The sequence below is a fragment of the Notolepis coatsorum genome (genome assembly GCF_963971535.1).
Source record: "Notolepis coatsorum genome assembly, chromosome: 19".
NCBI lineage: Eukaryota > Metazoa > Chordata > Actinopteri > Aulopiformes > Paralepididae > Notolepis > Notolepis coatsorum.
The window spans coordinates 71,108,972-71,122,286 of NC_140183.1; the positions used below are offsets into that span (position 1 = coordinate 71,108,972).

A 13,315-nucleotide genomic window follows, 5' to 3' on the forward strand; every position below is an offset into this window, starting at 1 on the left:
TTCCGAGGAGGCTTAAAGGTCTGTAACTACCGCACTCAGTGGGGTCCTTGTCTTTTTTGAGAAGGACTGAAATGAGTGCGATATTGTGGTGTTTATGGAAGCTCCCCTCCTTGACTGAGTATAAGATCATATTTAGTAATAAGGGTCCAAATATGTCCCAACAAGAAAGGTACATTTCTGATGGGATACCGTCTTTTCCCGGAGCCTTACCGTTTTTCATTCCGGATATGGCCTTCTTGAGTTCTTCTAATGTGATCGGTGCTTCTAACTGTTTAGCGTAGTCCTCCGAAAGTTTAGGGAGAATAATTTGATTAAGATATGCGTCTAATTTGTTTTGATCAAAGGTCGTTTCTGAATTATACAAGTCGGAGTAGAATTCTTTGAATGTATCGTTTATTATTTTGGGGTCTGTTACAAGTACTTGTTGTTTTCTAATGGCAGTTATATCTGCAAATTTTGCATTAATTCTTAATCGCATGGCTAATAGGTGACTAGGTTTAGAACCTTGGAAATACTGCTGTTGTCTTGTGCTGCGTATTTGCATTTCCGATTTTTGTCTGTATATTGCATTGATCTCTGTCTTTAGAATGTTAACTTGAGGGCGACCCCTCTACCTCCTGAGCCACTGTCGCCCCCGAATGCTTAATAGTGAAAATATCTCTGTAAAATCTTGGTAGGAACTCGGTTGTAGGAACTCTGTTGTAGGAACTCAGATCGGCGGATAAGGGTCTCCTAACCACCCGTAGGTCCAATTTCAGGTCTAGGGGGGGTGGCTGGGTGGCGCAGCGGACATTGCGCTCGTCACCAACGCAAGAGACACCGGTATCGAATCTGGCTGTCAGCGTTGCCTCCGGCTTGGGCCGGCCGTCATACTGACTCATTTGGCAGAGTCAGCGGGAGGAGAGTCGATGGGTGGTAGTCTGGTTGTTGTAAACAATGACTCCTACAGGTCGATCAGGGTGCCTGCACGCGTGTTACTTTTTAACAGCGGAGCAGTGCAAGAATGTGACAATTTGACCATGTGACCGCGGGAGAGCGGCAGTGCGGAAATAGGCTGTCTATTGCCATTCTCTAAGCTCCTTAACAGCGCCTAAACTTAACCGTTCTAACCTTAACCAACTCCGAAACAATGCCTAACCTTAACCTTAACCATGCCTAACCTTAACCTTAACCATAGAAAGAATATTGCCATTCTCTAAGACAAACTCTAACCTTAACCAGCTCCTTAACAGCGCCTAAACTTAACCGTTCTAACCTTAACCAACTCCGAAACAATGCCTAACCTTAACCTTAACCATGCCTAACCTTAACCGGCGAAAGAATACATGTTAAAAAAAAAAATCATGTTAAAAAAAAAATTTGATGGGATTCGAACTTGTCAACAACGGACCGCAGGACCGCTGCGTTGCCAGGTGAGCTGAGCGCCGAATGAAAATCATGGCGGATTAGGGCGGTTACATAATGCCGCAAGCTCCGCTCTGCGGTTGCCGCGCCTGCCGCGGGGCGTGTCGCAGCCAATCAGGGAAAACGCGGAAGCAACGGCAGCACTGCTCCGCTGTTATTAAGCAATAAGCTGCCTGCACAGCAAAGACAGGAAAATGGCGGGGGCAGTGTGAGCCTCCCACACGTTACTCCTCGCCAATGAGAGTCCGCGCTGGCAGGGGAAAAGATGTGACTGGCTGCCTCCACATGTATCGGAGGGGACATGTGATGGGCTTCTATCCTCCCTACGACCGGCCAGTGGGGGGCACATGCGAGCAACAATCAGGACAGGGGAAGGAGAATTGGCACGAGAGGTAAATTGGGATGGGAGAAAAATCACAGAAAAAAGGAGGAGAAAAAGTAGATAAAAAAAAAAGGGGGGGGGGTGTGCTTTTGCTGTCGCAGCCCCTGACCTCTGGAACAGCATCCCCATGTCCATCAAATCTGCCCCCTCCATCGCAAAACTCATCTATACTCCCTAGCCTTCCTTGACTCACTCTGACTCTTGCCTTGTTTGTTTTGACGTGTAGTTCTGTTTTTTTGTCTGTCCGTTGGTTGCTTATATTTTCTGACTTTAGGAGCACTTTCTTTTCTTTTTTAGCTATGCGACTCACTGTGAAGCACTTTGGTTGACAAGTGTCATGTTTAAATGTGCTATACAAATACATTTGATTGATTGATTGATTGTAGGAACTCAGTTGTAGGAACTTAGTTGTAGGAACTCAGTTGTAGCAGCTCAGTCTCGGCTTATGTTCCACTTGGAACATCTATCTGCTTTTCATATGGAAACTGTTGAGGATCTCAGACCCGTGGTGGACGCTGTGTTGCAGGACGGTGTCATTTCTTCTCATTCTCATCAGCTTTTCTTGCTCAGAAGTACAAGGTTCCCGCCAGGTCTTAAAAAGACTTACATTTACAATCAGAATTTTAGGCCTTAAAAAGTCTTAAGGTCTTAAATATAAAATAGATTTGATCAGGAAGTTACTTCTATGTTTGGGGGAAATCTCCGGGTCTGTCCCCCCCCCCCCCCCAACATTTCGTATGGATTTACTTTTTTCATAGTAAGTTGTCTTAAAAAGGTCTTTAAAAAGTCTTAAAGGTGATCTCAGTATTTCAAGAAATCTTGCCAAGCCAAATTTGCTTATTGCACTGGTAGATTATGTTACTTGTTTCAATGACACATTTTCTTAAAACAAATTTCTTATTTTTGTCAGATCTTTTTTGCAAATGTGGAGTTCTCTCTTCTGATTGGATAAAGTGGAAATGGAATACCAGAAAATAAATGTTGTGTTTACTGCAGAGCAGAGGGACTTGGAGATCCATGTTACTGACCAAACACTATATATCAGTGATGGCTGTCGGAATGTAGAGCTATTCTGTGTAACAAATAAATACCACTTGCATCACCTTTTAAATGTATCTTATTGAAACCTGCAGGAACCCTGTACAGTTATGCATCTGTAACTTTTTAAATTATACTAAGATGTGTTTTCTTTCACTGTCCTGTTTTCAGACTAGCGTTCTTAGCCTGGGAATATCCTCATTTTTGCTACAAGAGTAAAGACCTTCTGGGGCGGCTTGCCATGATGAGACGACACCTCCAGTTGGCTGGTTTCATCACCGTTGAGGTACGGTATGGAGAGGCTGGAGGCGCCTGCGGGAAAGGAGGAAAAAGGAACCCATTGAATTCATGTGGTAGTTTTATAGTATTAGTAGTAGTTTTATTCAGTCATCACACACTATACATTATGCACAATCATACCAGACTGTCAACGGTCTTTGATTCTGGCAGTGACTGAAAAGGTACAGGCTGAAGCGTGATGCTTATACATGCTTGTCCTATATTCTTATCAAATTAAGCCTCAAATAAAAAATAAAAACAGTGTCAAACAGCGACCTCTAGGCAAAAGAGTCCCACTTTGGTATTGCACTTTCTTTTACACGTTTGGTTTGTGTCTGATGTGTTGGTTGGAGTTGAGTGGGGATGAGAGAGAGGTTGCTATTCCTGGCCACACATCAGGCTCTGTCAAATTCACAGAATAATACATGTGTGTATTAAAAAGTATTACATTCCGGGGAGCTCCAGTAGCTCACCTCGGACGCTATTTCGGCGTCGGGGACAACCGTGCGCGTCACGGATCTGGGGTACACGAGTTCGACTCCCGGACTCGCCGTATTTTCTCGGAGTGTCTTTCCCCCGATCTATACCCCATTCAACCTGTTTCTGTCGGTCATACTTGACCAGAAAAAGCGATAAACGCTAAAAGAACCAGCTGACTGGTCAAAAGTAAAAAAAAAAAAAAAAACGTATTCCATTCCTAATTCTCAATTTAAGGCCTTAAAAGGTATTAAAAAGTCTTACAATTCATTTGCACAGGTATTCAATTGGGGGGGGGGGGGGGGCTGTCAGGAGATGAAATAACATTAAATATATGAAATGTTTTAGTATTCAAGTAGTTTTTTGTGGGGCTACCGGGAGCTTAGTGCATCTGGCGAGAGCTTGTATGGAACGCGCAAGAATTTAAATTGCAGCCGCCAGTCAGTTATTTTGCTAGTATGGTGGTCGTACAATTGGTATTACATTTAGCTCTAAGTGGTATTTAAAAGGGTTAGGGTTAGGTCTTAACAAGTCTTAAATGTAACTTGTTGAACCCTGCACGTACCCCGATAATACATAAGGTACTAAACTCCAACCCGCACATCAGACCAAAACAAAACATAAAACACCAAGTGGGGCTCTTTCGCAGAGCGGTTGCTGTTTGACAGCACTACATATTCTGCCTCGTCCATTCTGCCTTTTCAAGTCCGAACACGCCACACTAATCAAATCAAATGTATTTGTAAGGCCCGACAACACACGTTAATGTCCCCATGGGGCGGACACGTCTTCTTTAACTCATTGAGCGCCACGCTCTTTTCCCATCTTTACTCAATGGCGCCAGCGTTATTGACCATTTTAGCGATGTTTTGCAGACCCATCGTGTGTTCTGTATTATAGCTATGGAGACGATGGCTCATTGTTCGTAGTCCATCACTGACTAACGAGTTAATTTCTACATACTGTAGTTTGTGCGCTATTACATGCTAAACATCGCCCCTTTCCAAAATAATCCAGTATTTTTTCATAGATCGCATGCAGAAACATGTTTCAGGTTCTGTAAATATACCTTACCTTAGCCAGAAGGTACTCCAAAAAGAATAATCCCAGTGATCCCATCGGCGATCGCGATTACTCGTGTATAGGGATGGGAATTGATAGGATTTTATCGATACGATTCCATTATCGATTCTGCTTATCGATTCGATTCTTTATCGATTCCCTTATCGATACCTGATCAATTTATAATTTAAATAAATAAATTGGAAATGCAACAGAACTACATTTAGTCATTTAGCTGACGCTTTTATCCAAAGCGACTTACAAGTTCTGTACGACAAGCCATCAGGAAGGGCACAACTCTATCAGCTGAGCAACAATGTTCATCAAAGTGTTGAGTGCTACAGTGTAGGTTAGTTTATTAGGACAAGTGCATGACAGTACGGTTAGTTAGGGTTAGATATATTTTTTTTTTATTCAGATAATGGTTGAAGAAGTGCGTCTTTAGTCGACGGCGAAAGATTGGACGTGATTCGGCTGTCCTAACTGGGGTGGGTAGTTCATTCCACCATTGTGGGGCAAGGACTGAGAATAGGCGACTTCTCTTTGATGACCCTCCCGGAGCTCGGATAGGAGTAGGTCTGAGGCGGCCAGAAGATGCAGAGCGTCGGGGTCTAAGCTGGTTAGAATAACAACATGCAACTTGACATTTCTGATTGTCATTTATTGTTGAGCCCCCATGTCAGAAAAATACAAACACTGTAAAAAATAAAACATTAACTATAGCCTACACTTAAATAAAATAATGTATTTGAGATTCTCTTAAAATGTATTTATTTTTTTATTCTTAAACGAATTTAATCTATTGAATAACAGGTTGTTATTCCTCTGACTTCTGTCTCTCACTCACACACTCTCTCTCACACACACACACACACACACACACACACACACACACACACACACACACAGAGAGAGAGAGCTCCCTCCCCGGGCCCCTGTCCTTTAAAGTATTGGCTTGTGTTGCTACACAGACACATTTGTATGTTGCACCATGGTACTTCCTGTCTGACGGACTCAGAGTAGACTAGTAGAGACTTAGTAAACAAACAATCCGGCTCTTATTATATGTGAACTAAAGAGTACAAGGTTTACACAACAGTCCCCACCCGCTGTTTTATTGTATTTGTACCTGTACTATCCGCTGTCAGCTGTTTATCTCTCTTTGTGAGCTTGATTAAATAGCGTTAGCTCACGTTAGCTAGCGATAGCTCCGCGGCTAATTTTAGCTCACCCTAAACTAAATCAATGACTGTTCTAAAGCATTCAAGTAGTTTTCACTGCACATAGAAGTAGCCAAACAGCGGGAGCATTTCGGGAGCATAATACCAAAACCCAGGCAATTTCGAGCCCTTAAGGAATCAAATGGAGTCTGCCATGGCTACATGCTAACGTAACGTAACTGTAGGCAGCGATAAGGGAATCGAAAGTCACAGGAGCCACACGGTTCCAGGCATCGGCCAATTAGGAACCGGTTCCCAACGGTCTGATTTGTCTGATTCCCATCCCTACTCGTGTATACGGGAAACGGTAGGTTTGAGGCGAGAAAATCTCAGAGCGATTGCTCTGCAAGAACTCCTCCCCATCAGAGGGAGTCAGAACAGACAGGAATCAGGACAGACACTGTCTAAACTAAACTATCCGAGTTCAAAAGGTAGGCAATACTGCTACCTGGCGAGATTCGATCGTCGTTGCAATTCCAACGTAGGCAGATGTGCCAGGGAGACCTAGGGAGCTCCGGCTGAGTGTTTAGAACGGGGATCAAAGGAAAAATATCAAAGGATCAAAACCCGAGTATACTCTGGTTTGGTGCTCAACCGCTGGCGGCGAAACCCGACTATACTCGGGTTTGGCGCAGAAAGTGTTAAGCGAGTCAAGAAGAAACATCACGATAAATCAAGAACAAAACAAAAAACACCATGAAATCCAAAATAAAATGTAAAATAAATAAATGTAACACTCCCAGACATATCCCATGCGAAGGTAAGGAAAAACTCACTAAAAACCTAGCAATAGGAAAAAAGCACCACAGGCAATGTGGAGGGGAGAAACCTTAGAAGGGCCGTTCAAGGGGGGGGGGGTCTCCCTTCTTGGATGTCGGTGATTGTAGTGTTGCTATAAAACAGTTGAAACAGCTGGTAAGTATGTACATATACGTGTAATGAAACACAAATATGTACATGCAATAGCAACTGGGGTACATAAGATTGAAAATAGAATAGAGCTGAGCTAAGTCTAGTGATTATGGAACACCAGGCCAAGTGGAAAGCGATGCTGTGTAGTGGAGTCAGAGTCAGACGAGCAGCGCCGCTGCATCATGCAGCCTGGCCGGGCTGTGGCACCTCACGCTGTAGTAAAGTGGAGCATGGAGCCAGGTGGGTCCCGTTACAGTCTGCGGTGTATAAATAGATCAGCCGGCAGCCAGAAGCACTATCTCATCTAGGCCAATCCGAGCTCTGCCCGACATCTAGGACAAATCTCCTTAGCCAATGGCGGCGGCTTTTTGCGAGGCCTCACTCGGCTCTGCGGGGGGTTGCAGGCCAAATAAACCAGGCCACCGAGTCTACCTGAGACCGGAGCCCTCTTTCTTAACTGCCTTATGTCTTAAGACAAGTCGGCATCCGTCTTAGACTGTTTGCTAATCCACAGTCTTTACCATGTCCATGTGATCACTGACCAGGAGTATGTGTATATGTATAGTTGTTTTATTACATGTGTATGTATTAGGGCTGTCCCCGACTAAGGATTTGGATGGTCGACTAGGATTGGCCAAAATTTGCCGTTAGTCGACTATTGGTCGACAAAAAATAAATAAAAAAGTATAATATATATTTTTTACATTTTTATTTAAAAAAAAATTTCATTCCATTTGGGCTGTGGGGGGTGCTTAATGTCTGAACTGAAGGAGTCGAATGAAGGCTTCTTGTCGTCTGCAAAAGCATGCAATTGGTCTAGTGTGTTCATTAGATGGGTGAAATCCTCTTTCAGTGCCTCTGTGCCTGTTTTCGTAGGCAGTTAGCCTCTGGTATGCATGCCATTAGCATTAGCCACGCTTCTAGGCCTCTTTTATTTTGGAAAGAATGATAAAAATATATATATATTTTTATTATATTCGACTAAGAGGTTGGCCAGTCGACTACGGCTCCTTTCGACCGATTAGTCGACTAATCGATTAATAGGGGTCAGCCCTAGTATGTATATATACATACACATACCAATTATTCGCTTGTTCTATTCTCCATTCATCTATCATCCATAGCAATACTATAATAATTCGATGTGATTTTGGGCTATACAAATACATTTGATTTGATTTGAGTAACTACTGTATATAAAAGAAAATACGAGCTCGTCGGAGGAACATCCGTGTACGTATCTTTGTTCTTAAAGGTCAACCTTCACGTTGTATTTTTGTTCAATAAACAATGTGGACTAGGCCAACAGTGACTTTCATGAAGAATGGAAAAAAAAAGTATTGAAATTGACCCAGTTTTAGCGTTTTTATCAAACATTTTGTCTGCCCAACACAATCACCACGCACGTGCATATTTTAATCAATGGTTCATAACGTGCGTGTGTAATCGAAATGATCGTCACAACAGGTGCAGGGCACCAGGGGGCGCTGAGAGTCACACACAGCTAGTGGCAGGCACTGATATATGCTTGCTACTACTAGCCGAATGAAAATGTATCTGTTTCACCTAACACTATTGCTCCGTGATTATAGCCACCCATCTCTAAAGCCACAACCACGTTACCATATTTGTAATAATGTAAATCATTGTGTCGTTGTACACATATTGTGTTTATAACGTTAGTAGCTAACATAGCTTAGCTTGGTAGCTATTGTGCTAACAAAATATCCCGACATCCGGCTCGCTGGCCGGCATGAACGGCCGACCCAAAATGGTTCTCTCCTCTCTGTACACCCCGTCCCCACGGGTACCCTGCCGGGGGGCCCATGGACGCGACAACGGCGACAATGGTGGCAGCCTGTAGGGTGCTCGAGCCCGTAAAGGCTAGTGGTACACACGATAGCTATGAGCTAACAACGGCCGCCGCTGTTGTCGCGTCCACAAGCTCCTCCGCAGGACACCCGCGAGGACGGGGGCACACAGAGGAGAGAACCATAGGCTAACGTCAGTGTAGTGGTCCCGACTGTAGGCAGCAGGGACGGCGGAGCTATATAGGCTAACTGTGATGCACCGAGTGGGCCACCATTGAACTAGTACTATGACCCGGACGGGCAAGGCATTTCCTGAAGTGACGTCACGGCCGTGCTAGCTTTTAGATTCGGCTCATTAATATGCACCTGTAGTGACGTCGGCGTGCGTTGACCTTTTTAACTCTTTCAGAGTGGCATTTCCGGTGTCAAATGGAAAAAAATAAATAATGAAATTATATACCAATGATGTAAACTACCCATAATTGATCAGTAGGGTTTAACCTGGAGGTTGGGCTTTAACCTCTTCAACTCTCTCCCAGGTGCCATACCATGAGTGGCTGGAGCGGAAGTCGGACAGGCAGAAGATGGCCTGTCTGAAGGATAAGATCGGGAAAGCTGTGGCTCAGGACATGGCCAAGTGAACTGGACGTACGCCGTGAAACAACTACTGGCTCAGCTGGATCCCAAAATAGTGTGACTAGGAGACATACTGTACTCACCTACGCACACACACACGCTAATAAATAAACAAACAAAGACACAGATGAGCAGCTTTGTGCAAAAAGCAGTCTTGGACTTCATCCAAAACTCACATTTTCACTCTGGTTCCCTTGACGACATGTGGGGCTTTCCCTGTTACCATGGAGATGGCAATCAAGAGTTTTGGAGCCGGGGAGAGAGTGAGACAAAAATAGACTAATAGAACAAGAGCGAGTCCTTCAGCAGAAAAGATCTGGAGAAAGATTTGTCTTTTGCTAATGAAATGTGCCCCTGAGATGTGATGTTCAGACCTCCAGACAGAACAGCACTGGGGCTTCCAGTAGAATTGTGTGAATGTCGAGCTTTATGTCACTTGTGAATAGATTGGAATCATTTTAATTATCAAGAACATTGTAGAGTAATCTTGTAATTAAATTTACAAAAAATCTGTCATATTGTGTTTTTTTTATTGCCATAATTAAATTCTCATTTTCAGACATTACAAGAAATTATAGTTATATACGGTAGGTTATACAAGATGAGGTTTAGGTAATATGCAGGTGTGTGTGCGTGCGCACGTGTTTATTTTTGGTTAATGTTGACGTGTGTGAAAGAATGTTAAGGGTGTGTAGTTTAATTCAAGCATGATGAATTAAGTGCCTCGTCTGTTGTAGAGTGAGTGTGACATTCAGATGGAAGATGCTTGATTTCACATCTAACGGCTAAGAATACGTCAATTTCTAACTGACGTTCTGGAATGGGGGCCAAAGCAAGCTTTGTGTGTGTGTGTCATGTGTGTTGAAGCTCCGCCTTCTTCTTGATCCTCCAATCACAACTGTTGCGTCCCTCTGACAAACGGCAACAGTTGTGATTGTAGGATCAAGAAAAGAGGGTGCGATTTGAGATGGGTCCATGGTTATCGCATGCAGATGGCTTTTCTAATAAAAATTACCCAATAGTTTGTCACTGTCCCTCTCATGTATAAATGGTAGTTAAATGACTAAATGTAAATGTTTAAGCATTACATCACGCGCAGGAGTGGGTTATGAGAATTAGACCATTTCTAGGTCTAATTCTCATAACCCACAACCACGTGGTGTAATGGCTTTTATACAACTGGCACATTCATCCAACCTTATTGCTATACAATAAACACATTAATTGAAGATTTATTGACAACCATCCGCAGAAAAAGTAGTTCCAAAAAAGAGACGTTGCCTCCGTGAGCAGCGCTGTTTCAAGGCATTCCATCTGTGAGCATGTGTTATGGGATTGATTGATTGATTGAAAATGTTATTACAGATAGACAGTGCTTACATCTTTATACAATTGCCAAATTCATCCAACCTTATTGCTATATAATAAACACATTAATTGAAGCATAATGGACGTTGCGTTTATGCAGTCAGGTTAGACGCCGTTTACAGTCAAAGTTTTGCTTGTACACGGTTGCAATTCAATTCCCCCTCGCAGTCCTCGCCAGTCTCTTAAAATAGGTCATTGGCTATAGACTTTTTAAACAAATTAATAGGCTAAACTTCGTTTTAACTTCTTTAATTCACATTTGTTTATTTCATTTCATTTTTCCCGACATAATGCTTCGACGAAATCCGTGATTCGGTTGCGATACAGATGAATTATGAAGTTAGCGGTTGTTATTAGAATGATTGATTGATTGATTGAAAATTTTATTACCAGATTGCAGAATGGGTACAATACAGTACAGCTCAATACACACAATTGTTAAGGGGATGCAGACCAGAGAAAGACTTTCGTCTTGTTTACATCTGGGTCCCCCATTTTCAATTCATCATGTGAAACGCCCTACCCAAAGCTGTAAAGGAATGTGGATCACTACCCACTTTCAAAACCTCTCTCAAGGGACACCTACGGGAGACTGCAATTCAACACTGGCCCCTGTAAATATCCTAACCCAATCATTCCAACCCCCTCCAATGTACAGTAATTTACCTAGTATGGTTTTGTCAATAGTTCAATGTACAATTGTGTTTGTTTGTACAGTGTCTCCTCCCCCCCCCCCTCAATGTACAGTGTTACTTGTTTATACAGTATGCCCCCCGCCCCCCCCCCCCCCCCCCCAACCACCTCCAATGTAAATTACCCAGTATGGTTGTCAATATCCCAATGTACCCAACCCCCCCCACCCAACCTCCAATGTACAGTTTCTACGTCAAATGTATATACTCCCTTTTCTTGACTCCTTCTGTATCACAAACAGTACTGTATTTGCAAATCTGGTATGTCATAAATGTATAGATGTAGCAGTACTGACTATCTGTATGTCATGTATGTCATATATGTCTATATGAATTGAAAATGGGGGACCCTGATGGAAACAAGACAAACGTCTTTCTCAGGTCTGCATCCCCTTAACAATTGTATGTATTGAGCCGTACTGTATTGTACCCATTCTGCAATCTGTTAAATAAAGTTTTCATTCATTCATTCATTCATTCATTCATTCATTCATTCATTCATTCATTCATAACATGACATACATGACATACAGACAGATAGACAGTACTGCTACATCTAGACATTTATGACATACCAGATTTACAAATACAGTAGTTTTTGTAGGGTGATTATGGTTTATTTACATTGATGGTAACATTCCCGGTTATAGTTGCAGTTTGTGAAAAGAGTATCTGGGTCGTTGTTTTGCCTCTTAGCTGGAACAGAATTCTCAGAACCTTCTGCAATGCGCTTTTGCGCAGATGAGCCTGCGAGAACATGGCTATAATTTCGCCTGTCTTCAAAATTTGGGGTCCAATAGGATTGCAGGGAAGACTCACATCTATGGCCAGTGACAGACATAATCTCCCTCGATTTATATTTTGAATAGGTTGCTTCAAAGCATGCCGTCTAACAGTGAAGTGAGCGGTTGTTATTGGTTTGATTGATTGATTGATTGATTGGAAATTTTATTAACAGTGAAATGAGTGTCCTTTTGACGAATGGCATCTAACAACAGACTTCGCGTGATATTTATTTTGTTCCACAATGACTCATGACCAGACCCACCAATTACATAATCCAACATTGTGTAAGAAACTAACACATTCCACGTGACAGAATAGTTTTTGAATTAGTCGTTATGACGGGGGGGGGGGGGGGGGGGGGGGGGGGGGGGGATACAAAAAAAAATTGCTTTTAATTTATTTATTTAACTGTATTAAACAATATAAAACGAATTGGCCATAATTTACTGAGCAAACTAATGCTTACTGCTGTAACCTACTAATAACACTTAAACTAAATCTGAAGATGATTATATAGCAGATGCCTTGGAGGATAAGTCGTGGACAACTGTAGCGTGTGCTTGTTTATACAGAGACCCTTTCATGACTGTGATGCTTGAATACAGGGGCAGGGCTGGCATCAGTCACGAAAGGGGCTAGTTATATTATCGTATAGCTCCGCTCTGCGTCATACTGGAATACACTTCCATATCAGTCTAAGCACTGAATAAATCTTCACATGCACCTATATACACACATCCATCTGGCCACACCAGTGCACATGAGCGGCGTGTGAGCGGCGCGGGCGGTTTTGACGTGAGCGAGGAGTGGGTTTTAAAATGGGTCGGCGCGACGTCTGGAGCGAGAGTTCTCCTCCGCTCCAATCCACTCCAGGCCGCTCACAGTGGTTTAACACTGATGTAATATACATGTAGAACAATGCCAAAGCAACAGATGGCGATGTACAAACATGAAGGCCATTTTCAACCAATGAGAAGGGTGAACCTGTGATATCCTGTTCAGGCTTTGTCACTCACATCCTATTAGAAAAAGTTTTGAAGCCATTGTTGTTGTCGTTAGCTTACATGCTAACGTTAATGGCAGCAACCATAGCATAGGTGAGCGAGCGGAGAGCGACTTGGGGGCGGGGTCAACATGAGCGATTAGCGGAGCGGACCAAGCTTTAAAGAGCGAAGAGCGGATTTCTCGCCCGCGCCGATCCGCTCACGTGGCCTGGGCCACACCCCCATCCGCTCCTCTACATAAGCA

The 13,315-nt window shown here is 43.1% G+C and overlaps 1 protein-coding gene across 1 annotated transcript in view; it reads left to right on the plus strand.

Annotated features, from left to right (window-relative positions):
• tbrg4 (transforming growth factor beta regulator 4) overlaps positions 1–9,737 on the plus strand; it is a 33,917-nt gene extending 24,180 nt beyond the window's left edge. Inside the window, exons 10-11 of the mRNA XM_084335663.1 lie at positions 2,996–3,110; positions 9,125–9,737. Coding sequence (XP_084191789.1) covers positions 2,996–3,110; positions 9,125–9,226 — 217 coding nt within the window. The 3' untranslated portion in view covers positions 9,227–9,737. The remainder of the gene's footprint in view (positions 1–2,995; positions 3,111–9,124) is intronic.
• The last annotated feature ends 3,578 nt before the right edge of the window (positions 9,738–13,315 follow it).